At 43.0% G+C, this 26429-nt stretch overlaps 1 protein-coding gene across 7 annotated transcripts in view; it reads right to left on the reverse strand.

Annotated features, from left to right (window-relative positions):
- CIT (citron rho-interacting serine/threonine kinase) overlaps window positions 1–26429 on the reverse strand; it is a 191451-nt gene that overhangs the window by 81219 nt on the left and 83803 nt on the right. For 6 of the 7 annotated variants that reach the window (XM_003832401.4, XM_008957793.3, XM_034934622.2 and 3 more), the window contains exons 11-19: window positions 17912–18017; window positions 16860–17003; window positions 15469–15588; window positions 9626–9796; window positions 9312–9362; window positions 8740–8793; window positions 5717–5857; window positions 3728–3853; window positions 30–125 (exon numbers count right to left, since the gene is read on the reverse strand). In XM_003832401.4, the coding sequence (XP_003832449.1) occupies window positions 30–125; window positions 3728–3853; window positions 5717–5857; window positions 8740–8793; window positions 9312–9362; window positions 9626–9796; window positions 15469–15588; window positions 16860–17003; window positions 17912–18017 (1009 nt within the window). The remainder of the gene's footprint in view (window positions 1–29; window positions 126–3727; window positions 3854–5716; window positions 5858–8739; window positions 8794–9311; window positions 9363–9625; window positions 9797–15468; window positions 15589–16859; window positions 17004–17911; window positions 18018–26429) is intronic. The other variant, XM_003832400.6, reaches the window with a different exon arrangement.

A 26429-nucleotide genomic window follows, 5' to 3' on the forward strand; every position in this document is an offset into this window, starting at 1 on the left:
GGCCAGGGAAGATCAGAAAATGTCTTTACTTTAATCTTTTCCTCATAGTGCTGCTCTTTCTGTTTCAGGTGCACTTCTAGGTGCTGGGCTGAGACTTGGGCCTCCCGATGTTTCTCTTCGAGCTCCTAGACACAAAAGAAAAGACAGTCAGGTGTGCAGAGGGCAGGACACCGCCAATGCACGTTAGACATTCACAGGAAAGATGACTTTGGTACAGGTACCACAGGTAACGGGCATCTGGTCCTCCATTACTAGCCTAAGGCTCTTGGGAAGGAAACCACCACCATGCCTTGGCCCTGGGTTTTCCAAGTCCAAGTATTCGCACACACATACACACATAGCTGGTGGGCTGTAAGGCCTGAGACCACAAATACGTCAGTATGACAGGTCGAACAAAGGCAGCTCTTCATCTTTGCATAGAGAAATAAGAGTAACAAGGCAACATTGGAAAGTTTAGTACATGACAAAGCCCTGACCACTATCTTGAGCCTTAAATGAGAAAAGTCATTTTAATATATGATTATGATTTTAAAAAATACTTTGTATTTTCCTCATTAACAGAATTATTGCTCAAGAACCCTAGCTAAAAAGGAAAACTAATGTTATGATCCAAGCACTTCAAGTTTTGAATGATGATTTTAACTGACTGGTAAGTGGCATATGTGACTATCTGTAGATGTGCATGTGATATAATGTTCATATGATACAATGCAAATGGGGACAAAGACAAACATATAATACACTGATAATAATGACATAAAAATGTACAGACATATTAAAGGTTAGAAGAGAATCTGGAGTAATATAAATAGCCTACATTTAATGTTCTCTTAATTCTTTTATTGTTAAGTTCCCAGCTTTTTTTTTTTTTTTTAGATGGATTTTCACTCTTGTTGCCCAGGCTAGAGTGCACTGGCGCGATCTTGGCTCACTGCAACTTTCACCTCCCAGGTTCAAGCAATTCTCATGTCTCAGTCTCCCAAGTACCTGGGATTATAGGCATGCGCCACCACGCCCGGCTAATTTTTGTATTTTTAGTAGAGGCGAGGTTTCACCATGTCGGTCAGGCTGGTTTCAAACTCCTGACCTCAGGTGATCCACCCGCCTCAGCCTCCCAAAGTGCTGGGATTACAGGCATGAGCCACCATGCCTGACCAAGTTTCTAGCTTTTAAACAAAACTGTAATTCACTTGAAAATTGCAGCAGTTCATTTGCCAATGTTTTATAAACTGACCTTTTAAAAGGCAGCATTCAATTCACTAAAACATTCTGTAAATGCACAGCTGCATCTATATTAATTCTTATGAATCTGGACCCATCAGTTAATTACTAATATCAAGTCATTACTCCAAGTTTTCAACTCTTTATACTATTATGAAATTTTTCTTTGAAGTGGAAGCAATTATGAGGGTTTTGAAGAATGAGGAAATTATATAGGATATGTTCATAAAATGGGGGTGAAAAAGTACTTTGAGATTCACACACACTTAAAATGTTAGTGATTAAGCTTTTGATATTCTAAAGTCTCCAAGCATTGGCTTTGCTCTGAGGGCAATTAAAGTTCAATCTTAAGACCAGGTGCACAAGATCTACCGCAATTCAATAGATGTGATCTTGAAGAGTTGAAAATAAACAGGATTAATAAAAACATATTTTAAAAGGTTCTATATGTACTTGGCTAAACGATCTCTTGCAGTAACTTCTTTTACTAAGGCCAAGGACTCTACTGTACTGACTGTACCATTATCTGCTTTGAAAGTTCTTATCAGAATAGCAAATATTTTAAAGCCAATGACATTTGGCGATGTATGTTCAGGCATCATCATTACATAATGGTACTAAGGACCACTCTTTGCCCACCTCCTAGATACTTTGCAGCCTAAGCACAGGGTTCTTGAGCAAAAGGCACCTTCTAATAAATGAAGTCACAACCACAAAGGTACTCCGGCGGGTGGCAAGATACACTCGGACGAAGAAATCCACTTATTTTTCCTTTGTGTTAGAAATCATTTGATAATCATCCTTTTTTTTTTTTTTCCAGTTTCGGTCTTCATAAGATAGCACAGGAATGGAAATCAGAATCTAAAATTAGATCAAAAAACTCAGGTATCTGAGACTGACAGCTTTAAGACCAAATTTCTGGTCTATTTGTGAATGGGAGTTTATAACACATAATCCAAGAATGCAGAACTCTCTACTCCTCCATTTTAATTGTAAGTGAACCTTAGGAAGAGCAGATATTCTAAAAATCTGACTCCTTGGTGGTTTGGCATTTTTTGTTGTTGTTGTCATTTTTTAAACAGGTATTTTCTAGATATATTGGATCAACTCTTCAGTCCTGTTATGCAAATACTGTTGTTTGCTGCTAAATTTCCAGCTCCTAGAACAGTGCCTGGCACATAGTAGAAGCTCATTAAATATTTGTTGAATGAATGAATGAACACATCACCATTAAACAGAGAAACACTTTGCAACCACAAGAGAGTTAACCACTCCGTTTATATCAAGCAAGGGACAGCAGCGGTGGGATCTCAGTGCGATCTAATTTTATACTCATGATAAAATTCAAACACTTGACAATAGCCAAGAGAAACTTTGATGACGGAACAAGAGAACAGAAAGGGTAGACTAACAGTCACATTTGTCTTTGTGTGCAGACATATATACAAAGACTGGGTGTCTTAGCAAAACAATTTAACCCATTTTTCTTTTACCTGTTGATTCGAGAATATCCATATATTTATAAATACACACAAACAGAAATGTAAAGTTGTAAACAGTTTGATTGGTATTAAGTATAGACCTATAAGTTGGCCACTCTGGAATTCCAATAGTTGCTGGTGACTCATTTCCCAGAAGTGATGTGAAGAGAGAGAGATGAAGTGCCCTGCTCACGACCTTGCCTCCTTAGGGTGAGAGGAATGACCAATGACTTCAGAGACTCTCCCCAGGTGGGATAGGAATGGACTCCAAGTCATCCTTGAGTCTCAAACATGCTGTCAAATTTCTGGCTGTGGGACTGAGGTCCAAGGAGAGCCCTTCAAAGGTGCTGTCTTCCACCCTGGCAGGGGCAAAACGTCAACACATCTGCAAATACCACCCGAACCTTCCTTGATCAAGTTAATTTGGTGATCAGAGCCTGAGACAGAATCAGGATGACTACAGACCCTAAAAAAAGACCTGCTATATCTAAGGAAATTGAAAAAAAAATAATAATAATAACCAACTGTAGCAGAGAAAGTGAGTGGGTGAACAGGGATCTATGACAAATACTACTTCTAGCAAAACAATTCTGTATGACTAATTGCTTTCTTCTCTAAAAGCAAGAATCTGAATTTCGGTCTTCAAGGTCTAAACCCCTACAGCTTTTTAAATTGGCAATGCGAAGTTGACAGCTATCCAAAGCTCTGCTGATAGAAGTATGTCAACACGCCTTTAAAAATGTATTGACAATGATAGATGCACGTTCCACTAAAAAAAAAAAAAAGCCAGGCTGTAGCAAACAGAGCAAAAAACGATATTTACGGATCTGTTACCAGTGCTGAAATGTCCGTTATTTGGTTATTCATACTACTCTACGATGTGGCATATGCTGAAACCACCTCACTCAATTCATCTACTTGGAGATACCTCCCTTATTGTGGCGGTTAATTCTTCTTCTTACCCCCTTCCCTTTGCAAACTCTAACCTGTTATCTTTTAACTTTGCGACTTTCATTCCTGCTCACCAGAATTTTATCAGCCATCTGCTGGATCTGTTGGGATTTTGTCTGGATGTCATCCTTCAGTCTGTTTTCTCTACGCTCCATGGTCTCTAGTCTCTTTACCTTGTTCTCCAGAGAATGGCGGCGTTCCTGTAGATCATGAATCAATCAGAGAGTTTTAATGGAGTAACCGCTATGGGCATAACACCTGCACCGAGGGAAAGAGCCCTCAAGAAGCATACACTCGAGTCAGGAAGAAAAGTCTCAGGCACCCGAAGCAACAGCAGAGAAAATAAGATTCTATAATCTAGGTACTCAGTTGTGTAGGTTACAAGAGTGCATTCATTCATTCAAATATTTACCAAGCACCTACTATCTGCAAAGTGCCACCTAGGCATCACGGAAAATACAGAGGAAGATGGCATCATTCCTGCCCTTGGAGGAGATAAGATAAACACAAATAATCATAATATAGGTTAAGAGGAGGAAGAACCATAAAGCAAAGAGGTACAAAGTGCTGCAGGAGGTTGCAGGCAGGAAAGAGGACTTTTAATTGGACAGTTGAGCAGAGACATCAGAGAGGCGTGCGCTCTGGAGGGGGGTGGTATATGGTGTTTTGCAGGAGGAAGGACAGGAGAGGAGGGGGAAGATGTTTCAGACAAAAGGAGACACACTAGCAGAAACACAGCAGTAGTCAAGAGCCAGTCTGGGCCCCAAGAGAAGCCTGGAATGGCTACAGCACAGCACATGTTAAGGGGAAGGGCAGGTGAAAAGCAGAAAGGTCAAAGGTTGAGGGTTTCAGGTACCAGGCTCAGGGGTGCACCTGAGCATTATGGAACCCCTGAAAGGTTTGGGATGGGGCAGGGAATTCTGAGAAATCTGGTCCTTGAGGTCCATGAATCTTTCACTGTGTGAACTAGCTGGAAGGAAGGAGAAGCTGGAGGCAGATGGCCAAGAAATTATTAGATTTTCTCAGCCAAGAGGAGAGGGCTTGGACTACAAGGAGGGCTACAGAAATGGGAAGCAGGAGATGAACAGGAGATGTATGGCTGCATTTATAGGATGGAGGGACTCACTGAATAGCGGCGTCCAGAGAAAACGAAATGACACCAAGGTTTCAAGCCTGGAATGGCGAGATGAATGATGGTGGCCCTGCCTGGCATGAGGAAAGTGAGAAGGGAAACCAGCTTGCCAGGGAAGAGACTGAGCTCATTCTAAATCTGATGCACCATTCAGACACTCAGTTGGAATTTAGGGGAGATGGGGGAAATGCAGATGAATGTGGGTGAGGATGGCCCAAAAGAGACATGTACCAGGAGGTTTACACCAAGAATGTGACAGGAAAAAGCAAAAGACCCAGCAATAGGAGGAGGGTGAAATCGACTACGGCACGCCCCTTCTGTGGGACAAACACCAAGGGGCAGAGGAGGCAGATACGAGTAAAGGAGAAGAATCGCTTTTTATCCTATATTCTTCTGTACTGTTTTAAGTTTTTTACAACGAAAAGGCACTCATGTGGTTCTGGTAAAATTACACAAATGATTTCAACAACAACAACAACAAAGAATTTGAAGTAGAGAAGAGGCCCAAAAATATAGATCTGAGAGTCATTGACACGCAGGTTAATAGGTGAAGCCTTGAAAATTAATATGCTATTAATATCGTGGAGGGGAAAGGCAAGGAAAAAACAGAGGGAAGAGAAAGAAAAACCCAGTGATGGAGTTTCGGTTAACCTATAAAAATCAAAATTCTCCCAGATTAGTGGGTAGGTCAGAGGAAAATAAACAGAAAGAAAAAGCTTCTATGAAGACATCTTTCTACTTGAAGCTGCTATGACAAATCTTTCTTTCCCCTGGGGGGAAATGATTCCCAGCCTCTCAGGTTTCAAAGAGATCTTCAGAAGGGAAAGCAGCTTTGGTCAAACATAAGCAAGTGATGGTCTGGCAGTTTCTTTCCTTGGGCACAGCCAAAGGCCGAGGCCGCTGGGGCCTGGGCTGGAGGTTCCCTGCTCACCTCAGCTTCCACCAGCTTCTTTCTGATGCCTTCAGAAGAATCCTCTCGGTTCTGCAGCTTCTCCAGCTCCCTCTCGGCTCGCTCCTTTGCCTGGCGGATATTCTGCAGCAGCTCGGTGGCCTCCGTGCTGGCTTTTACAGCCTAGGAAGAGAGAAGGAAAAGGAGATAGGTGGCCAAACTTATTCATATAAAAAGATGGTGACAGTATGTTCTGCACATGTATCCCAGAACTTAAAGTATAATCTAAAAAAAAAAAAAAAAAAAGATAGTGACAGTGTCCTAAATTAAAAAAGCAGGTAATACTGAATTTACCATTTGTCAAAACAAATACACAATCATTTAATTCTATATTTCATTATTCTAAGGTGCACTTTTTTTTAACATCACTGAATTTGAAATCCACCCCACAATTAAAATTGATGCATTTTTCTTTCTTGGGGTATATAAGATAATGGTGTATCTGACCATCATTAGCATCTTCGATTCGATGCAACGTAATGAATGGAAATAGAAAGATCTAAATGGATTGATCTACCCAGGTATCAATGTATTTGCCTCTAAGCATTAATTTTCTCCTTATTTTAATTATCTCATTTGTTAATTTTCCTATGGGAAATATTGAGATATACTGGGTTAAAACAAATATATCATTCAAATGACTTCACCTGTTTTGCTTTTTTTTTGAGACGGAGTTTTGCTCTTCTTGCCCAGGCTGCAGTGCAATGGCGCAATCTCGGCTCACTGCAACCTCCGCCTCCGGAGGTTCAAGTGATTCTCCTGCCTCAGCCTCCCGAGTAGCTAGGATTACAGGCATGCGCCACCACATCCAGCTAATTTTGTATTTTTAGTAAAGACAGGGTTTCACCATGTTGGTCAGGCTGGTCTCGAACTCCTGACCTCAGGAGTTCGCCTCAGCCTCCCAAAGTGCTGGGATTACAGGCGTGAGCCACCATGCCCAGCCTGTGTTTGCTGTTTTTAAATGTGGCTACTAGAAAATTTTAAATTACATCTGTAAGTAATATTTGTGGCTCCCTCACACTTTGATTGGAGAGCAGAGTTCTAGATGGAGACACGCGTCCTCTCACAAGCTTTTAGCTAAAGGGGGCCATGAGGGCTTTCATTAGAGAGCTCAAGAATAAGGAAGCAGGGAGCAAATAGTGGATAAGCAATATGCAGTATATCTATAAAATGGAATATGATTCCACCTTAAGAAGGAAGGAAATTCTGATACATGCGACATGAATGCAACTTTAGGACATTACGCTAAATGAAAGAAGCCAGTCACAAAAGGACAAACACTGTATGATTCCAGTTATATGAGGTACATAAAGTAGTCAAAATCATAGAAACAGAAAGTAGAAAGGTAAGGGGATGAGAGGAATTCGTATTTGGTGGTTATAGAGTTTCAGTGTAACAAGACAAAAACGTTCCAGAGATCCATTGCCCAGTAATGGGAATAAACTTAGCACAACTGAACTGTACACTTAAAAATGGTTAAGATGGTAATTTAATGTTATGTGTTTTTTTTTTTTACCACAATTTTAAAAAAGAAGAAGGAGGAGGAGGAGGAACTCTATTAAACCAAGCCAGCAAACACATTCACAAGCACTCTCAATGCCAAAGGTACGTCCCACAACCACATTCATTCTGGCCCTTCCATTAAGCATTTCCAGTGTTCAACTAAAGAAAGGGCTTGAAAATTGCTCTTAAATGTTCTCACCACAAAAAATATAAGAAGAATGTGAGGTGATAGATCTGTTAGCTGGCTTGACTTAATCATTTCACAATGTATATGTATGTGTGTGTGTGTGTGTGTGTGTGTGTGTATACATCACATTGCATACTATAAGTATATGCAATTATTATTTGCCAATTATACCTTAATGAAGCTAGGGAAAAAATTAATAAAAATTTTAAAAACAAGATAAAATGGTCAGGTACAGTGGCTCATGCCTGTAATTCCAGCATCTTGGGAAGCAATGGCAGGTGGTTCACTTGAGTCCAGGTGTTTGAGACCAGCCTGGGCAACATGGCAAAATCCTAACTCTACAGAAAATACAGAAAATCAGCTGGATGTAGTGGTGCACACCTGTAGTCCCAGCTACCCAGGAGGCGGAGGTGGGAGGATCACCTGAGCGTGTGATGTCAAGGCTGCAGTGAGCCACGATCATGCCCTGCACTCCAGCCTGGGTGACAGAGTGAGACCCTGTCTCAAAAAAGTTAAATAAGTTGGCCAGGTGCAGTGGCTCATGCCTGTAATCCCAGCACTTTGGGAGGCCTAGGCATGCAGATCACCTGAAGTCAGGAGTTCGAGACCAGACTGACCAACATGGTGAAACCCCGTGTCTATTAAAAATACAAAAATTAGCCAGGCGTGGTGGCACATGCCTGTAATCCCAGCTATTTAGGGGGCTGAGGCAGGAGAATCGCTTCAACCCAGGAGGCAGAGGTTGCAGTGAGCCAAGATCACACCACTGCACTCCAGCCTGGACAACAGAGCAAGACTCCATCTCAAAAAAAATTTTTTTTTAAATTAATTAAACAATGAAATAAAAGGGCCATTAGCACAAACTTTGCAGGATGCTATAAACCAAATCCACGCCCCTTCCCAATCACGTGACAACCCCATGGCTCCTCCAGCCTTCTGCAGGGCAGGCCTCCTGCTGGCAGAAAGCAGTTTGGGTGGGGAACTACTTCTCTTACAAATGTGCATAAATGAGGTGCCAGGCCCCCTGAGGCGAGAGATGCAGGCCTCTTGGGTTCTGTCGTAGTATAATTAGAACTTTTACTTGAGAGTCTCACACAGCTTGGTTTTTAAAAATAAACACTGCTGACATGTCTCAAAAGGAAAAACTATATTCAGAACTCTGATATTTTCAGGTAATCGCTCACTCCCCCTTCATTTTCCTCAGCGCTGGGTGACTAATTCTGTTTCTTTCATCTTTCGTGCTCTGGGACAAGGCAAAGATGTTTGGAAAGGAGGTGGTGGGGGGTAAGTTCCTGAAAAATCACCTTGGGCTTACCTTCTCCAGTTTCTCTTGGAGCTCCTGAATTTTGAGCTGCTGCTCAGCATTGATCTATAATTAAAATCCCAGGAAATAAAGCAAAAGGCAAATCGGCATTAACATCTTGCTACATTTATTGCAGTCCTATTCTCTTGAGGTTTCTATGGGGTCTTTTTCTTTGGGTTTCCAGAACCTATTAAGGGAGAGGAAGAACAGTGGCCTCTCAGGGAAGACTTTGTCCCAGTGCAAAGCTCCATGTTGATGATGCATGTAGGACCAGCAACATACAAATGGCAAAAAGAGAAAGTCGCTCAGTCCTTTAAGACAATAACAATTTTCCTATACTTTTTACTAAGTGTCTGGGTTTGTTGCTGTGGGCAGGTGTGACAAAAATGAGCTGTCTTTTACCTCTTTTAGAGCCATAAAGTCAAACGTGGTCACCCAAAGGTGGACTATCAAAATAAGCCTCGAAGAGAGGTCTCTATTCATTGATGAAGAATACTCTTCATCAATGATGGGCCACTGATAATAACATGAAAAAAGTTATCTACCCAAAATATTAATAGCAAAACCAATCATGGAAAGTATACCTTCTCCAGTTTCGCATATTCTCCCACTTCAGGCTTCCCTTGATCCTTAGCCTGTAATTAAAAAGACACAACATATTGGGAAATCTCAACAACCTAAAAAAGTCGTGTAGACTACTTTCTTGGTCTCTGTGACCAAGATAATAATAGTAAATAAGAATAATGTTATCTTCTGTAAATAAAGACCAAGAGTTTTCCAAAGTATCCTACTATGTCTCAAACTAGGTTGTTTCTCATTAAACTAGGTTCTCCTTTTTCTTGCTAAGATCATGTACAATTTTACCCAAAAAGCACCCTCCTGGAGGGTGGCTGACTACCTTCAACAGTTTATGCTGACATTCTGTCGCTTTCCGCTTGAATTCTTCAGCAGCAAGCCGAGACTCTCTCAGCTCAGATTCGTAGAGATCACTCCGTCTTCTTGCTGAGACAAGATCCTCTTCCAACTGATTCATCATCAACCTCATTTCTTCCACTTGAGCCTGGTACTCCTAAAGAGCAGGCAATGAAATAAAAGAGAACTTTAGAACTCCAAAAAGAATAGACAGGCAGTGAGGACGGAAGAGTATTAACCACACAGGGAAGATGCACAGTGAAGAGAGACTGGCAAAGAAAAGACCTGGCCAGGTGCAGTGGCTCATGCCTGTAATCCCAGCACTTTGGGAGGCCAAGGCAGGTGGATCACCTGACGTCAGGAGTTCAAGACCAGCCTGGTCAACATGGTGAAACACTGTCTCTGCTAAAAATACAAAAATTAGCTGGGTGTGGTGGTGCGGGCCTATAGTCCCAGCTACTTGGGAGGCTGAGGCAGGAGAATCGCTTGAACCCAGGAGGCAGAGGTTGCAGTGAGCCGAGATCGTGCCACTGCACTCCAGCCTGGGTGACAGGGCAAGACTCCGTCTCAAAAAAAAAAAAAAAAGACCTACAGGCCTAGAGACAAGGGGAGTAGAAAGATGGACCCAGAATGAGGCACCAAGTAGGCAAAGGTGAGAAGTGTGGGGTGAAGATGAGGGAGAAAAAAATATTAAACCTTAAAACTGTTTTGGCCGGGTGTTGTGGCTCATGCCTGTAATCCCAGAACTTTGGGAGGCTGAGGCAGGCGGATCACAAGGTCAGGAATTCGAGACCAGCATGGCCAACATGGTGAAATCCCGTCTCTACTAAAAATACAAAAATTAGCCGGGCGTGGTGGTGGACACCTGTAATCCCAGCTACTCAGGAGGCTGAGGCAGAAGAATTGCTTGGACCCGGGAGGCGGAGGTTGCAGTGAGCCGAGTTCGTGCCACTGCACTCCAGCCTGGGTGACAGAGCAAGACTCCATCTCAAAAAAAAAAAAAAAAAAAAAACACTTTTAATGTAGAGCATGTGTCATTAGCAAAACCACCGGGAACACACATGCAAATCACACCATACGATATGCACAGAACCTTAAGGCCTAACACAGGAGAGCCAAAAGGGATGTTCTTTAAACAACAAGGATAAACTGCTTACATGTAGTTTTCCGCCAAGGGTAATCATTTATATAGACTTGTCCTTTAGAAGTCATGTGCTCCTAACACAAATTGGATATGGTACTAGTTTTAAAATTAACCTTTCAGACAGCACAAGAGGGTAATTGAAAATCTCAGTGGAAAGAATTCTGGAAGGTGAAACTCATCATGTCAGTTTCTCACCATTAATTTTTCTGGGCCCAAAACTGAATGATGACCGTAACATCACTCCTGCAATGCAAGTCACCCTGAAATCTGGAAGAGTCACAAAACCCTGGCTTCGGTCAAAATAACTTGTGAGAAAAATTCCAAGGAAAGAACCTTCCTGTTCCCTTGAGCGAACCCTTTAAGTGATCCAAACAGCCCAACCTTTTCCAAAATGCATTTCTAAAATCAAAACATTTACATTGAAGTTTCTCAGAACTGGGCTCACCAAAAGAAATGGCCGGTGATTTTGAAAACTTTTGGACAAAGTATAAAAATATTCTGTGTTAGCAAAAATCAAGGCTAAGTATAAGGATTATGAATGAGCATTTATGTAATCCAAGGTGACTTGTGGGGTGAGGACGAGAGAGATACAAAACGAAATGAACAAGGAATTGAATCAAGAATGTCTTTAAAAATCACAATATTCAGTAACATCTCTGAGATCCACTCTCCCAAGAAATAATTGGTGAGGAATATTTGAATATTTCTCCCAAGAAATAATCGATTGAGCAAGGATATTCTTTTAACTGATAAATTGCAATTTTTGAATAACAGGGTATAAAGGAAACCTTTTATCCCATTGTAGCAGGTGACGCCCCCCCAGAGCATATTAAAGGGGATGTGCTGCTCTTATGAAAACTGGATGGTTTCCATGCAAGCACACCTCTCCCTCTATTATCTGTAAAGGAGAAAGGAAAAAACAGCCCAAAATGGAACACGGGTCTCATTTCACTCTCTCCCACCCAAAAGCATACTGTTATTGAAGGTCAATCCTCAGAATCATGGGGCACACAGGTTTCCTGGGTCATGCATACTAAGCAGGCAATGCTGGATTATATAACCAAAGGTCTATAACCTGCTCACAATTATCTAAACTCACAGGGCAGGCCGGGCACGGTGGTTCACGCCTGTAATCCCAGCACTTTGGGAGCCCGAGGTGGCGGATCACTTGAGGTTAGGAGTTCAAGACCAGCCTGGCCAACATAGTGAAACCCCATCTCTACAAAATATACAAAAATTAGCCAGACATGGTGGTGAGCACCTGTAATCCCAGCTACTTGGAAGGCTGAGACAGGAGAATTGCTTGAACCTGGGAGGCAGAGGTTGCAGTGAGCCGAGATTACACCACTGCCCTCCAGCCTGGGTGACAGAGCAAGACTCTATCTCAAATTAATTAATGAATTAATTAATTCACAGGCCAGAACATGAGCTGTATGTGAAATGGAACATCGGTTTTTCTGGAACCCCTCAAGCAGAGCCATATTATGGCTTTCATAACTGTGAGCACTGAGCCTGTCTTGCCTTCCTCCATAAAAATTAAAATTAAAAATTACATTTTACAGTTGTGCTCCTATAAATACAAAAATATTAACATCATCTATGAAAACAGTGTCTTTGACCTAAGCTCAACTTTTTTCTTCTGATGAAAAAATTAAAACATTTTGTGAGACCCTAAAAGTAAAGTGGTCCCTAGATACCGTGCCTGCTAGAGCTAATGGGAAAGCCAGTTCTGGCTACAGGCATCGACACCAAATCTTGAGCATCTTTTGTCCTCAAGCTCACTTTTCTTTCTTGAATTTATGTCGGCGAGAAGGGAATGTAATTTTTGTGTTTTGTCAAGAGCGAGGACAGAGTGTCTGTTCCTTCCCCGCAACATCTCTCTTCCCTGAGCTGTCAGCACACAAGAGGGAGGAAGGCAGGAACCAGGCAACCATTCTGTCAGCTCTCCAAGCTCTCGGGGCACCCAGTCTGCTACAGCATCAAAAGAAAATTCTAACTCATTTGTGGATCCTTTGATATTGTGCTGGATACTTCAAGGAAATCCTATAAATCTAGCAGCTAACCAAATCCCTGCTTCAGGAAAAACCTGAGAGGTGATCATCAGGTCTGTTTGCAAGATCAGCTGAGAGAGAGCTGTGGTATCTCAGGATGGAATGAAAGACTGGTAGGTGTGAGTCAGGTCAGGATGGGGAACTGCAGACAGGTTTCAAGGCCCACCTAACGCAAGTCTTCTGAATGGAGCTTCAGAATTTTGTGGGGAGGAAGGATCAGGTATGATGCAATTCACTCAGAAACCATGGAACACAAGTGACTTCTGTGTTACCCACACTTTTGTCTCCTTTCCTGAGTAGGGGAGCAAGGAAGAAGCTGAAATTGCTAGTAATGATCTAGGAATCAAATTTCACATGAGTCTTTGAGGTGTTTTTCTTTTAAACCAAATCTAAATATTCTAGAGGGGGTAGCTAGGTGGAAGTAAAATATTTTTTTAAAAAATGAAGAGCCGGCCAGGTGCAGTGGCTCATGCCTGTAATCTCAGCACTTTGGGAGGCCAAGGCGGGCAGATCAGGAGGTCAGGAGTTCGAGACCAGCCTGACAAACATGGTGAAACCCCATCTCTACTAAAAACACAAAAATTAGCTGGGTGTGGCGGCGTGCACCTGTAGTCCCAGCTACTCAGGAGGCTGAGGCAGGAGAATCACTTGAACCCAGGAGGTGGAGGCTGCAGTGAGCCGAAACTGCACCACTGCACTCCAGCCTGGGTGACAGAGCGAGACTCCATCTCAAAAAAATAAAGAGTGATATAGAAAGTTAGATTTTTAAGAGAAAGATCAGGGAATAAATCCCAAGTCTAGAAAAAATCAATATGCCACAAACCAAATACTGAAAGTTTGCTGCAAGCATTAAAAGCTTTCTCCCAGTCTGCAAACATCCTGCTCTCACAAAACTTACCAAAAGTCATAAAATAAATCCTTGTTCCGATGAAAAATCAAAACTGAAACCACGTTTCTTCCCCACAATGGAACTTTTAGCAGTCATTAAATCTAAGACTCCACATGCATGCCAACTGTGGTATGAATCATAAAAGACGTGTCTTTGAACTCGGCCACCAACATACACCTTTTCAAAACGTCCTGATAATTCCGTTTCTAAGGAATCTATGGACACCAGCTGCTCCCTCTGGTGGCCAAACACAGCTTTCATTTCCCCAGGATGTCACCAAAAGTAAATTTCCAGGTATGTTGAACTAATGGGAGAAAATGATTCCTACCTCTTGAAACTTTTAGGATGAAAAACTATGTTGATAAAAGGAGCATGAGTCAACTGTCAAAGCAGATTTCTCAAAGCCAATGTGCAGCCTTCAAAACCTCTAAGACTGCATTATTCAGAGATCTGATGATCCTTTACAGGGTTTCCGTCCTATGCACATTTATTTATAATGTTTTTATCAAGCAACAGAATATTAACTGATCACAACTTTAAAATATTCAGATGATAAATATGCCAACAAAACTCCAAAGACAGTAATTCTTTTTTTAAAGAGTAATTAATGGATAGAGTTATTTGCAGAAGTTTCTTGCATTAGCTCCAGCCAGATGGCTAAGTTTGTGCTACCCAGAGACAGAAATGTTCATTTCTATCAGTGTTTCCATTAGATTTTCTGAAGTGAATGAGAGTTGCCTGGCAGCTGATAGTTCAGCTCTCCAATTGCTCATTGCCATCTCTTCATTAAAGTCTCTATTTACAGTTTTTCAAAAGACACAAAAATCCATGCTAAAAAGGAAACAATGAGGCAATACAAAAATGAGCCATTTAGAAAGAAAACCCGTTCAGAAAGAAAAAAAAAAAGAGTGGGCTTTTTAAAGGTCTCGATTCTCCTTTCTGAAAACACAGGGGACAGCCTTCTGCACTCAGATAGGCAGTGTTAATCCTGACTTGACCTTGACCAGAATGGTTCAAATTTCTCTTCTAGAATATTTCTTTATATAAGTAAAACTATGAATTAGCCTGGCTTCACTCAAAAACTTAAAAGTGCATCTGAGAAGCTATTAAAACATTTAATTGTTTTTAACCATCTAAAGCAGGGATTGGCAAACTTTTGCTGTAAGAAGCCAGATAGTAAGTAGTTTCAGCTTTGCAGGCCACATGGTCTCTGTAATAACCACTCACCTCTGACTCTGTAGCCTGAAAGCAGCCAGGGCCGATATGCAAATTACCAAGCATGGCTGTGTTCCAAAAAAAAAACACTTTATTTATGGAGACTGAAATTTGAATTTCATATAAATTTCAAATGTCATGAAATATTGTTTTACTTTTGATTTTTTTCCAACTGTTTAAAAACGTAACCCCATTCTTAGCTTGTGGGCCATAGAAAATAGGTGTTGGACCAGCTTTGCCCCACAGGCTGAAGTTTGCCCACTCTTGCTCTAAACCTACATCTTTATTTTTAAAAGCAGACATTATGGGGTATCAGCTTCAAAAGGAGCTGGAACAAGCATTCTATGATGTATATAAATTATGAGAAATCTGAAGTTTCTGAATGACCTACATACCTGTCTCTCTTCCACTCTGCCCCCACCCTTTCTCTCTCTCCCTTTCTTCCTATTTCTCTCTCAAACATGCCTCTCCTGAAATTAGAGGTCCAAGCGAGCCGAGATGCTGCTGTGCTCCCAGGCAAGCAGGCCTACCTGCTCTTTGATTTCTTGGAGCTTCCGGCTCTGCTCTCTGATATCATGGAGAAGCTGCAGTGCTTTGTCATCCTCCTGGGACACCTCCATCCGTGCTTGCTCCAAACTTCGCTTTAAGCTCTGCAGAAAGCAAAAATTTTAATAGGGATGCCCTGTGGATCCTGCTTTGTTTGAAAAGACTCATTAAGAGAGCTGCAAGCTGCTTCGCAGACACCAGGACGGTTTCGAGTGACGGACCACAGTTCACAACTTCCAGTTGGTTGCCGATTCCGGTTTCCATCCTGTAAAACCCCTTGGTTCAAGAAACATCATCTCAACCTGGTGACCTTAGGGATCCAGCCGGAAACTGCATCAGCCTGTCTCCTGCCACCATCTACCCGTCCTAGGAGATACTTACTTGCATGTTCAGGACTAAAACCTATTAAGACCCAGTAGCTATTACAGCCACCATGTGGATGGCTACAAAGTGTTTTTTACAGTTATTTGTGGGCCCTAAAGTACATATGCCTCTTTCAAAGTAGCAATGACTTCATATCCTCTGCCCAGTTGTCATTTAAGACTCCAAGTGGTCTATTTCTACCTCCTGGCTTATTTTTCCTGGACACCTTTCATCCATAAGAATCCCTTAATGCTTCAATGGCACTGAAATCTATATCTGAAATACATAGCTGAATAACTTCACCCACCACTGAAAGGCAGCCAAGTCTGGAATGGAAACATAGCAGTTATTCTTAATCAGCCACGTTCTATAGATTTCCTCTCCCTTGTGAAAAAAACTTTAGAAATGTGTGATTCAACTTCTTAAGACTGTTTAATTGGGCACATTAAAAAAACACCTGAATGAAAAATTTAACAAGACAATGGAGAAGAAGACAGTCTACTCTTGTGAAGGAAAGAAAAAATGAAAGTCACATGGTAAATAATGACAGAGGGTCTGGGTTTTCAAGGCTATTTTCTTGTCACTACACTGGTTCTGGCCAATGGAAAATTTGATGTCAGGAAGATTGAAAGCAAGTTTTCTTGTACATAGTTGGGAGTCTGGTTCTCAAGGCTGCTCATGTCAGACACAACGCAGACCACAGAGGCTGGGATGGGAGATGTTAAGATCTTTTGCAACTTGCGGCAAAGATGGATTACTCCCATCCCCAGACTCCGTGGTACCAGCCATCTACCTGCACTTTCTGCTGGAAATGAGTCCAGTCTCATTTCTTGGGGACCTTACGCCTGGCTCTCACTACTCTGCAAAACACAGATCTTGCTTTTGTGCTCTCCCTCTCTCTACTCTCTGCCATTGGCTGTGATGTGCCTCATGGAGCCATCATGAAACAGGATGAGACACACACAACAGGAAGTGCCACCTCCAAGGGAAGGGGGCTTCAGGGAAGGCTCACACTGCATTCTGTGATGTAGGTAGCAAGGTCCTGCTCCAGGAGGGATCTCTGAGTCTCAGAGGCCTTCAGCTCCACCTCCTTCTGACTAAGCACAGCCTCCACCTCTGACACTCTCCGATGTAACCGGGTCATTTCCTGCTCCATCTGAAATAAACACATCGACAGGTTAAAAAGGCCCGTGGAGGTTCATTAGGAGCAATCACATCTCAAGTAGCCTCCGAAACCACCTGGTGGTCTGGGCTAAGGCTAATTCGCCAAAAGTTAAGTTGGGATGGAAATACCATTGTTTCTTCGCCCAGGAGCGCACAGTTCTTCGTTAAGGACAGTCACCAAATGCTAAGTCACTCCTCTCATTCAAGTCCCGGTTCACACTTGATCACTTCTCTAACCCAGTTAGCAAGGAAGCCACAATCATCATTTTTCACCTGTTTGCTTTTGTTTTTGTTTTGTTTTTGCAGACGTCACTTTAATTTTATCCCAAATCCATCTTGATCCCCCCCCATCTCCTTGCAAAGATCTAGAGGACAAATCCAGGACAGGGCAAGGAGATATTTATTCGTCTGCACTCTTAGGAGTCCCAGGCAAGCAGTGACTTATTAGTTTCCAGAGCGTTGCCTCTGGGCAGGAACAGTGAATGTTAAGAGACGTTGAGCGTAATCAACACAGTGGCCGCAGTGACATAAGCAGGAGTTTTAAAAGACTAGGAAGAGAGACTTCGCATCACTCAAAGCAGATGGGATGTATCTCAGCCACAGGTGAGGACCCAGGCCACCTGCCGGAAGAAGCAGACATCTGGCTGGGTCATGCTGAGAAACGGACTGTTTAAATCCAGGGCCTCCTCTGGTTTAGATTTAAAGGATTTACAGCAACGGCAAGGCCCGAATTCATCTCCCTCTGAGCTGCTGGAGGCGCGACTTCAGCGAGGGCAGGAGCGCCTCACTCTCTACGGATCAGGCGGCTCAGAGCCAGCAGCGGCCCCGGGCGGATCCCTTGGCATATACGGACGGGAGGATCCTGGAGCAAGGAAGGAGGCCGGCTGCGGAAATAAATACCTTGTGACACTTGTCCTGAGAGTCTTGTAGCTCTTTGCTTTTGATGAGAAGTTTCTTTTCCATGGAGCTAGTCTTGGCAGGGGAGTCCAGACCCGACACAACAGACCTAGGTAGAGAAAAACCAACGTCAAGGGGGCCTGCAGGTGGGCCTAAGAAGCTGCATTAGGAAGCTGCAACATTTGTTTCATTTTACAAAAACATCTCATGCTCTTGATGTTAGGTCAAATAATGCCCCCTTCCCGTTTCCCAAAGATGCCCATGTCCTGATCTCTGCAAGCTGTGAATATATTACCACACATGGCAAAAGGGACTTTGCAGATGGGATTTAAGTTATGGATCTTGGGATGGAAAGATTCTCCTGGGATATCTGGATGGGTACAATGAAATCACAAGGATCCTTATAAGATGGAAGCAAGGATCGGAGTCACAGAGACCTGAAGATGTTACACCAATGGCTTTGAACACAGAGGAAGGGGCCAAGCCAAGGAATGCAGGCAACCTCTAGAAGCTGGAAAAGACAAGGAAACAGATTCTGCCCTAGAGCCTCCAGAGAGAGTGCAGCCTTGTCTACACTGATCTCAGCCCAGTAAAACTCATCCCGGACTTTTTTTTTTTCTTGGAAACAGGGTCGCGTCCTGTTGCCCAGGTTGGAGTGCAGTGGTGCAACCTCGGCTCACTGCAACCTCCACCTCCTGGGTTCAAGCAATTCTCCTGCCTCAGCCTCCTGAGTAGTTGGGATTACAGGTGCTCGTGACCGTGCCTGACTAATTTTTGTATTTTTAGTAGAGATGGGGTTTCACCATGTTGGCTAGGCTGGTCTGGAACTCCTGACCTCAAGTGATCCTGCCACCTCAGCCTCCCAAAGTGCTGGGATTACAGGCTTGAGCCACCAAGCCTGGCATCATCTTAGACTTCTGATCTCCAGAACTGTAAAATAATAAATGTGTGTTGTTTTAAGCCACTAAGTTTGTGGTCATTTGTTACAGTGGCCATAGGAAACTCATACACCTATTGGGCACTGGCTGCATACCTGGTTCTGTTTGAACGCTAGATATATTTGAACCCTTTGTTTTTTCTTTTTTTTTTTTCTTTTTTCCTTCACTGACAGATACATTTGAACTCTTTACTCCCCACAGCAACTCTATGAGCAGATACGATTTATTATCCTCATTTTATATGAGGAAATTGAGGCCCAGAGAGGTTACATAAACTGCCAGTTGATAAATAGTTTCTGCTGGTCTCAAGAGGGAGCTGGGGTAGACAAGTTGGCTTGATGCACTTGCTTATACAACTCTTAGGAAAATATCACAAAAATAACATAGGATGCCCTCCTGAGAGTGAACCAAAAGGATGCTCCCCCCACAGAAAGGGCAAACTTACCCACACACATCTATGTAACTCATGCACTGTGCCCAGAAGCAGTTAATTATGGGCAGAGATGAGAGAGAGATTCCAGGACAGCTGCCCTCAGTGGTTGGTACACTGGATATGAACACTGCGACTGGTGAAAGACAAGGCCAGAGCAACAGTGGCCAAAGGTTCTTACGCACAGAGAGATGTGGCAGAGTCCACCACTACGCCTGGGCCCATCTTTGTTGCCCTGGTAACAGGGTTGCAGAGCTGGTTGTCAGTGACCACTCAGATCTTACCAGCAGGTGCAAGTTCTGCTTTCTGCTGCCCAAACTACTTCCCTGACTAAAAGAGGTCAGTTCCCTGCAGCAATGCAAAACACCTCTCTCCCCGCAGCTCCTGGCAATGACAAGGGCTGGCTTGATAGTGCTGACTTGCTGTACTCCAGTGACAGCTTTCCACACTCACAGCCAAATGAGTCAACGCCCAGCATCATGCTCCTCTGTTCAAAATCTCAGGCTGGGCACAGTGGCACATGCCTATAATCTCAACACTTTGGGAGGCCGAGGCAGAAGGATCACTTGAGGCCAGAAGTTCAAGACGGGCCTGGGCAACACAGCAATACTCTGTCTCTATTTTTAAAATAAATAAATAAATTATTTTTTGAAAGACAGTCTCACTCCGATGCCCAGGCTGGAGTGCGGTGGTCCCAGGTCACTGCAGCCTCGACTTCCCAGACTCAAGTGATTCTCTTACCTCAGCCTCCCCAGTAACTGGAACTATAGGCATGCACCACCACACCCAGCTGATTTTTGTATTTTTTGTAGACACGGGGTTTCTCCATGTTGCCCAGGCTGGTCTCGAATTCCTGGGCTCAAGCAATCCGCCCGCCTCAGTCTCCCAAAGTGCTGGGATTACAGGTACCACACCCAGCCGTCTCTATAAAAAATGTTTAAAAATGAGTCGGGCATAGTGGCTCATGCCTCTAGTCCCAGCTACGTGGGAGGCTGGGGTGGGAGGATCGCTCGAGCCCAGGAGTTCAAGGCTACAGTGAGCTACAATTGTACCACTGCACTCCAGTCTGGGTAACACAGCAAGACCTTGTCTCTTAAAAAAAAAAACAAATAGGCCGAGCGCGGTGGCTGATGCCTGTAATCTCAGCACTTTGGGGGGCTGAGGCGAGCGGATCACGAGGTCAGGAGATCCAGACCATCCTGGCTAACACGGTGAAACCTCATCTCTACTAAAAATACAAAAAATTAGCCAGGCCTGGTGGCGGGCGCCTGTAGTCCCAGCTACTCCAGAGGCTGAGGCAGGAGAATGGCGTGAACCCGGGAGGTGGAGCTTGCAGTGAGCCAAGATAGCACCACAGCACTCCAGCCTGGGCAACAGAGCGAGACTCTATCTCAAAAAAAAAGCAAATAAATTTAAAAAAAAAGAAAAATCTGACCCCACCACTGACTAGTTATTTGACATCTCCGAACCTCAGTTTCCTCAATTGTAAAATGGCCATAATTACCAACCTACTTCAAAGAGTTCTTGGAAGGATTAAATTTAATAATGCATGTAATGCTCTCAGCACAGTGCCTGGCACACTGCAAGTGTTCGACAAATGTCACCTGTTACTACTGTCGTTGTGTTTTCCATTACTACCCATGCAACTTCATAAATAGTACATGCCTCACGGGCCTAAAGCAATTGCTTAAAATGGTAAAACTCAGGGGGCTGAATTTGCTGTGTGCTATTATTCACATTAAAACAAATGGTGATTATTCATAGAAATGGGCAACAGGGATTGGATCCAGAAATAAATCTTTTTAAAAATCTTACTTTTGGCTAGAAATTTTAACCAAGTTCTACGCTTCTCACCAGCCTGTTTTCTACCTAAATCTAGCCAACACACACACACACTCTCTCTCTTTTCCTTTTCATATAAGATGAAATGCTTGGCATGGCCTTGAGCAAAATTCCTTTGCTATTTCCTTTATTCCTAATTGCACCTGGCTGGGTGGGCTAGAGAACAAGACCCAAACCACCCACGGAGAGAGTGGTGATCCACAGACTGGGTCCCTGGTCCTTCAGAGATCAAAAGTCACCCACATGTCATGAAGTCACATGCATGACATGCATCAGGGATGACAACACAGGTCACACCTCCTTGTGCTTAAGCAAAAAACTGGCACCCTTTAAAAGAACGATGACATGGGTGCATGATGATAGGTAGGATGTGGCATGAAAAACTTAATGACACATAGAAGGCTGGCCCCAGTAGGGCTTCCTGTTTAAAGTGCACTGCTGTGGGTACAAAACAGATCGCTTTTTCACCCCCCACCAAAAAAAACGAAAGGCACTTTTAGGTCACTTATCAATGGGCCCAGAAGCGAGGAGATGTGCAGCCCCCACCCACCGGCACTCAAAGGAGACCATGCGACAGCCCTCCTCACCCGAGGTCCAACCCCTTCATTCTGCTATTCCATGTTTGACAAATGCTCACTGTTTAGAAGTTCTAAGCACAGCAATTAAGAGCTCTTCAGAATAAAGGTGCTAAAGAAATCTTTTTCTTTAAGAATAAATAAAAATTGCATCTAAAAAAAAGCTAGAGTAAGAATGCTATGACTAAGCTGGGTGTGTAGCAACAATCCCATAAACAATCATGGGATTGGAGGATGAGACTGGAGAGTAAAGGTTATCAGGCTTCCTACACCTTCCCTGGTTCTCAATGCAGGTACACATTAGAATCACTTGGAGACCTTTTAAAAAACACCTGATGTGTAGGCCCCATTCAGACCAATTAAATCAGAGAGTCAGAAAGATGTGGAGTGTGGCCCCGGGAAGCAACATTTGTATTAAGCTACTGAATGACTGTAATGTACAGAAAGGATTAAGAACCATGGTGCTAATTAGAAGAAAGTGCTTCTGATTTAGGGTCTAGCCACTTAAAACTCATTGTATGACCATCCCCAGCATTTAGTTCCATGTGGCATTTTGGCCAGACCATTTGGTACTGGTGCCTTTTCGTCACTCTTTGAGTAAGAACCCAATTTTGAAATTAATGGTGGTGGGCTATGAATTTCAAAACAACGTACAGGTATTAGATAATGATTAAAGCCTATTGTCCCCAGTGTTAATAATTCAGTTAAAATATACCATTTCCATGAATTTCTATAAAAGAAATATAATACAGATAGACATGGCTAAATTTAAAATGTTTATATTCTATTCATTTTTCATGTAGACATGGGGCAATTCAATCTCTAGCATCAATGGTAAGTTCTCAGTATGTATTTCTTGAGCACACATATCCTCCCCAACAAATATTCTGAAATATTACAATTTATTTTCTTTTTCTAAGATTTTCTTTTTTTGTTTTTTGTTTTGTTTTGTTTTGTTTGAGACGGAGTTTCACTCCGTCACCAGGCTGGAGTGCAGTGGCACAATCTCGGCTCACTGCAACCTCCACCTCCCGGGTTCAAGCGATTCCCCTGACTCAGCTCCCGAGTAGCTGGGACTACAGGCCCACGCCACCACGCCCAGCAAATTTTTTTTTTTTTTTTTTGTATTCTAGTACAGATGGGGTTTCACCATGTTGGCCAGGATGGTCTCGATCTCCTGACCTCATGATCTGCCCGCCTCAGCCTCCCAAAGTGCTGGGATTACAGGCGTGAGCCACTGCGCCCAGCCTGTTTTCTTTTTCTAAGATTTTTATTAGCCATCCTTCTGACTTTCAAAGCAACAGCAAGTGATTGCTGATAATTGCATTATGCTAACATTGACCATAATGTAAATCATAGCTTGAGAGGTTCGATCAAAGACTGGCCTCAGAGTCACCAGTTACACCAAATATTATTGTATATTACATTATAATAACATTACATACATATTATCACATATATATTATTACCAAATATAGCCCTGTCCTCTTCAAGCAGCAAGTCTGCTGGTCTCAAATTATCCCGAAAAGTACCACTTCATCAAGCATAGTATTTAAAGAGCTGATACTATCACTGCTTTAAGGAAAGTTTGCAAGAAAAATCCTCTAACTGGTTGGAACTCTAAAATCATGGGCAATGGGGTGCAGAGTTGCAGTAAACAAACTATCTAATTATGAAGTTCTGTTGACCATGGAATGGGACAGAGTCTATCTGTTCATTAAAATGCCTTCCAAAATTTTTCCTTTGTTCTCAAAATTCTCAAACTTCAACAAAAATTTTTTTAACCACCTTCTCTAAGCGTGTGTGTGAGAGAGAGAGACACCCAGAGAGGGAGAGAGAGAGACAGAGAAGAGAATATAAAAGCCCTGTGATCCCCATGAGAGATACCTGCAGACCAGTGGTTCTCAACAGGGGCAGTTTGGCAATGTCTAGACATTTTATTTTCATGACTAGGGGTGCTATTAATATGTAGTGGGTAGAGGCCAAAGATGCTGCTCAACATCCTACAATCCACAGGACAGCTCCCACAACAAGAATTATCCAGCCCAAAATGTCAATAGTGCCAACTTGAGAAACTGTGCTGCAGGGGCTATTAAGGAAGCCACAATTCCTGTCCTCAAGGAAGTAACAATCTAGGAGAGAGAATTAATGCCACGACCTTTGTCATCAGGACAAGTGCTCATTTATTGAGCACGTGTCAGGCACGTGTTTAGTGCTTCACGGGTTACTTCACTGAGTCCTCCCCACAATCCTATAAGATGGGTATTATTAATGGCATTAAGGAGGGGCTTGCCCTATACCTCTATGTTCTCCTACCACGTTACCATGATTTGTGCAGGGGTGCCAGGCAGTAGAACCCCAGTTCAAAGCTGAGGCTCTATCACCAAACAGTCATGGCTTCAAATCCCATTTCTGCTACTTCTTGGCTAGATGGCCTTGGACACACTCAAGAAAAGTGCTACAGAGGCTCAGAGGGGCAAGGTCATGGAGGAAAGGGAGAACGGAACATGTGAGATACAGTGACCTCCATCCATGACTGGCTGCATTCGGTGCTAAGAAGCTGACTCCAAGCCTGAGTCCAGGATAGCTCTGGATACCCAAGAACATCCACATGCCAGGTTGGTTCACAGCCACCCCAGGGAAAGCTCACCCCACAAGAGCAACTCTCCCTCCCTCACTTTAGGGTTCAGGGGAGTAATTAGGTGGGAAGCAGGGTAGATATTAGAAACCCAGGCCAGTTCATGCTCTGGGCTCGATGAGATGCAGTACAATGAAGATGCTAATAAAAGAATATGCAGCCTGCCCACACGTTGCTTGCCTACTCCTGGCCACATCTCGGATACACAGCCAGTTATCCCCATGGAGAGAAAAGGCACTTCTGAGCAGCGGGTGCACGCAGCCACCCGCCCACACACAGCAGTGCTGTCTCTTCGAGCACGAAGCCAAGTTTGGGTTTTCCTTTTTTTTCCAGCTTCTATTTTCTAGAAAAACTTACTCTGAAATCAACATCTCTCCCTGATATACACATCTGCTTTATAATTATAGAAGCCCAAAGAGTATTAATAGGGATAATGGTATATGACACAGAAGAAAGAGCAGGCGTGGTCATTACCGCTGTAACAGGAAGACATGTTTTCTTAAAATGTATCAGATATGACACAAAAATTGCTTTACATGTAACCTCAACATTTCAGTGAAAATTATAAAATGCAGTTTTCCCGATGATGTACCTGTAAATAATCCATATAACTTTGTTAAAAAAAAATTACTTAACAGGGCTATGAATAGAATATTGCATATCAAAAGAGAATACAATGTGTACTCCTTCCTACAAGCAAGTGTACATGTTGAATACTCTCTAATCACTACTGTGATGATTAAGTTCATGCTTAAGCATCAAGCCATCCATTTATTCCCTTAGGAATAGGACCCTATGCCTGCAAAATACGGCACCAAACCACAGATAACACAGATCACAAATCCCAGATATTCTTGGGAAAACCAAGAATGAGTATACTTGAAGTCAAAATGAGGGGACTCAAAATTAGCTCAGCTGAGGGCCCCACCTTTAGTGCTGGCCAACAGCACTAAAAATACATGCAACTGCAAGATGTAACATGCTGCAAAAAATAAAAAACTCATCAGCATTCCATTTCCAAAAATATACTGGCTTTTAAGATTGAGCATTCTGAAATTTGTGAACTTGTTTTATTTATTTATTTAGAGATGGAGTCTTATTCTGTCACCAGGCTGGAGTGCAGTGGTGTGATCTCGGCTCACTGCAACCTCTACCTCCCAGGTTCAAGCAATTCTCCTGCCTTGTCCTCCGGAGTAGTTGGGACTACAGGCACGCGCCACCGTACCCAGCGAATTTTTTTGTATTTTTAGTAGAGATGGGGTTTCACCACCCTGTTGGCAAGGATGGTCTTGGTCTCCTGACCTCATGATCCACCCGCCTCGGCCTCCCAAAGTGCTTGGATTACAGGCGTGGGCCACCACATCTGGCCTCTGAACTAATTTTATAAGCACACTTTAAAATACACAATGGTGGCCGGGTGTGGTGGCACGCACCTGTAGTCCTAGCTACTCAGGAGGCTGAGGCAGGAGAATTGCTTGAACATGGGAGGCGGAGGTTGTTGTGAGCCGAGATAGCGCCACTGCACTCCAGCCTGGCGACAGAGTGAGACTCCATCTCAAAAATAAAATAAAAATAAAATAAAATAACAATGGTGCCCATCAGGAACACCTGGAAATATCAAAAACACTATTCCCCTAAAGACAGTCAGAGTCTGTCTAGCTTTGGGGCACCCCCCTTCCCCCCACACACACACAATATATATATTTATATATATACCACACACACATATACATACTGACACACACCACACATACTCATATACATACACACATATGCACTCACACACACAACCAGCAGTGGTCTCTAGTTAAATTAGAGCACTTGCTTTGAAATGATTAATATGTAGCTCCAGAATCATTTATCAAAAATCACGCTATTAATAAAAGAATAGCTAGCCCCATGATTTTTAATTCAGTTCCCACCTCTAAGCCAGTGCCTCACTTTGCAGGTTAATTTCATTGCCTCTCACCTGGATGACTGCAATAACCACACTTACCTCCCTGGATCCAACTCTTGTCCCTCACTATCCACCCTCCACACAATGGTCAGAGGCACACTTTGTGAAATAAGACCCAGATATTCCATGACCTTATTCAAA

This window comes from Pan paniscus, chromosome 10 (genome assembly GCF_029289425.2).
Source record: "Pan paniscus chromosome 10, NHGRI_mPanPan1-v2.0_pri, whole genome shotgun sequence".
NCBI classification, from domain to species: Eukaryota; Metazoa; Chordata; class Mammalia; order Primates; family Hominidae; genus Pan; species Pan paniscus.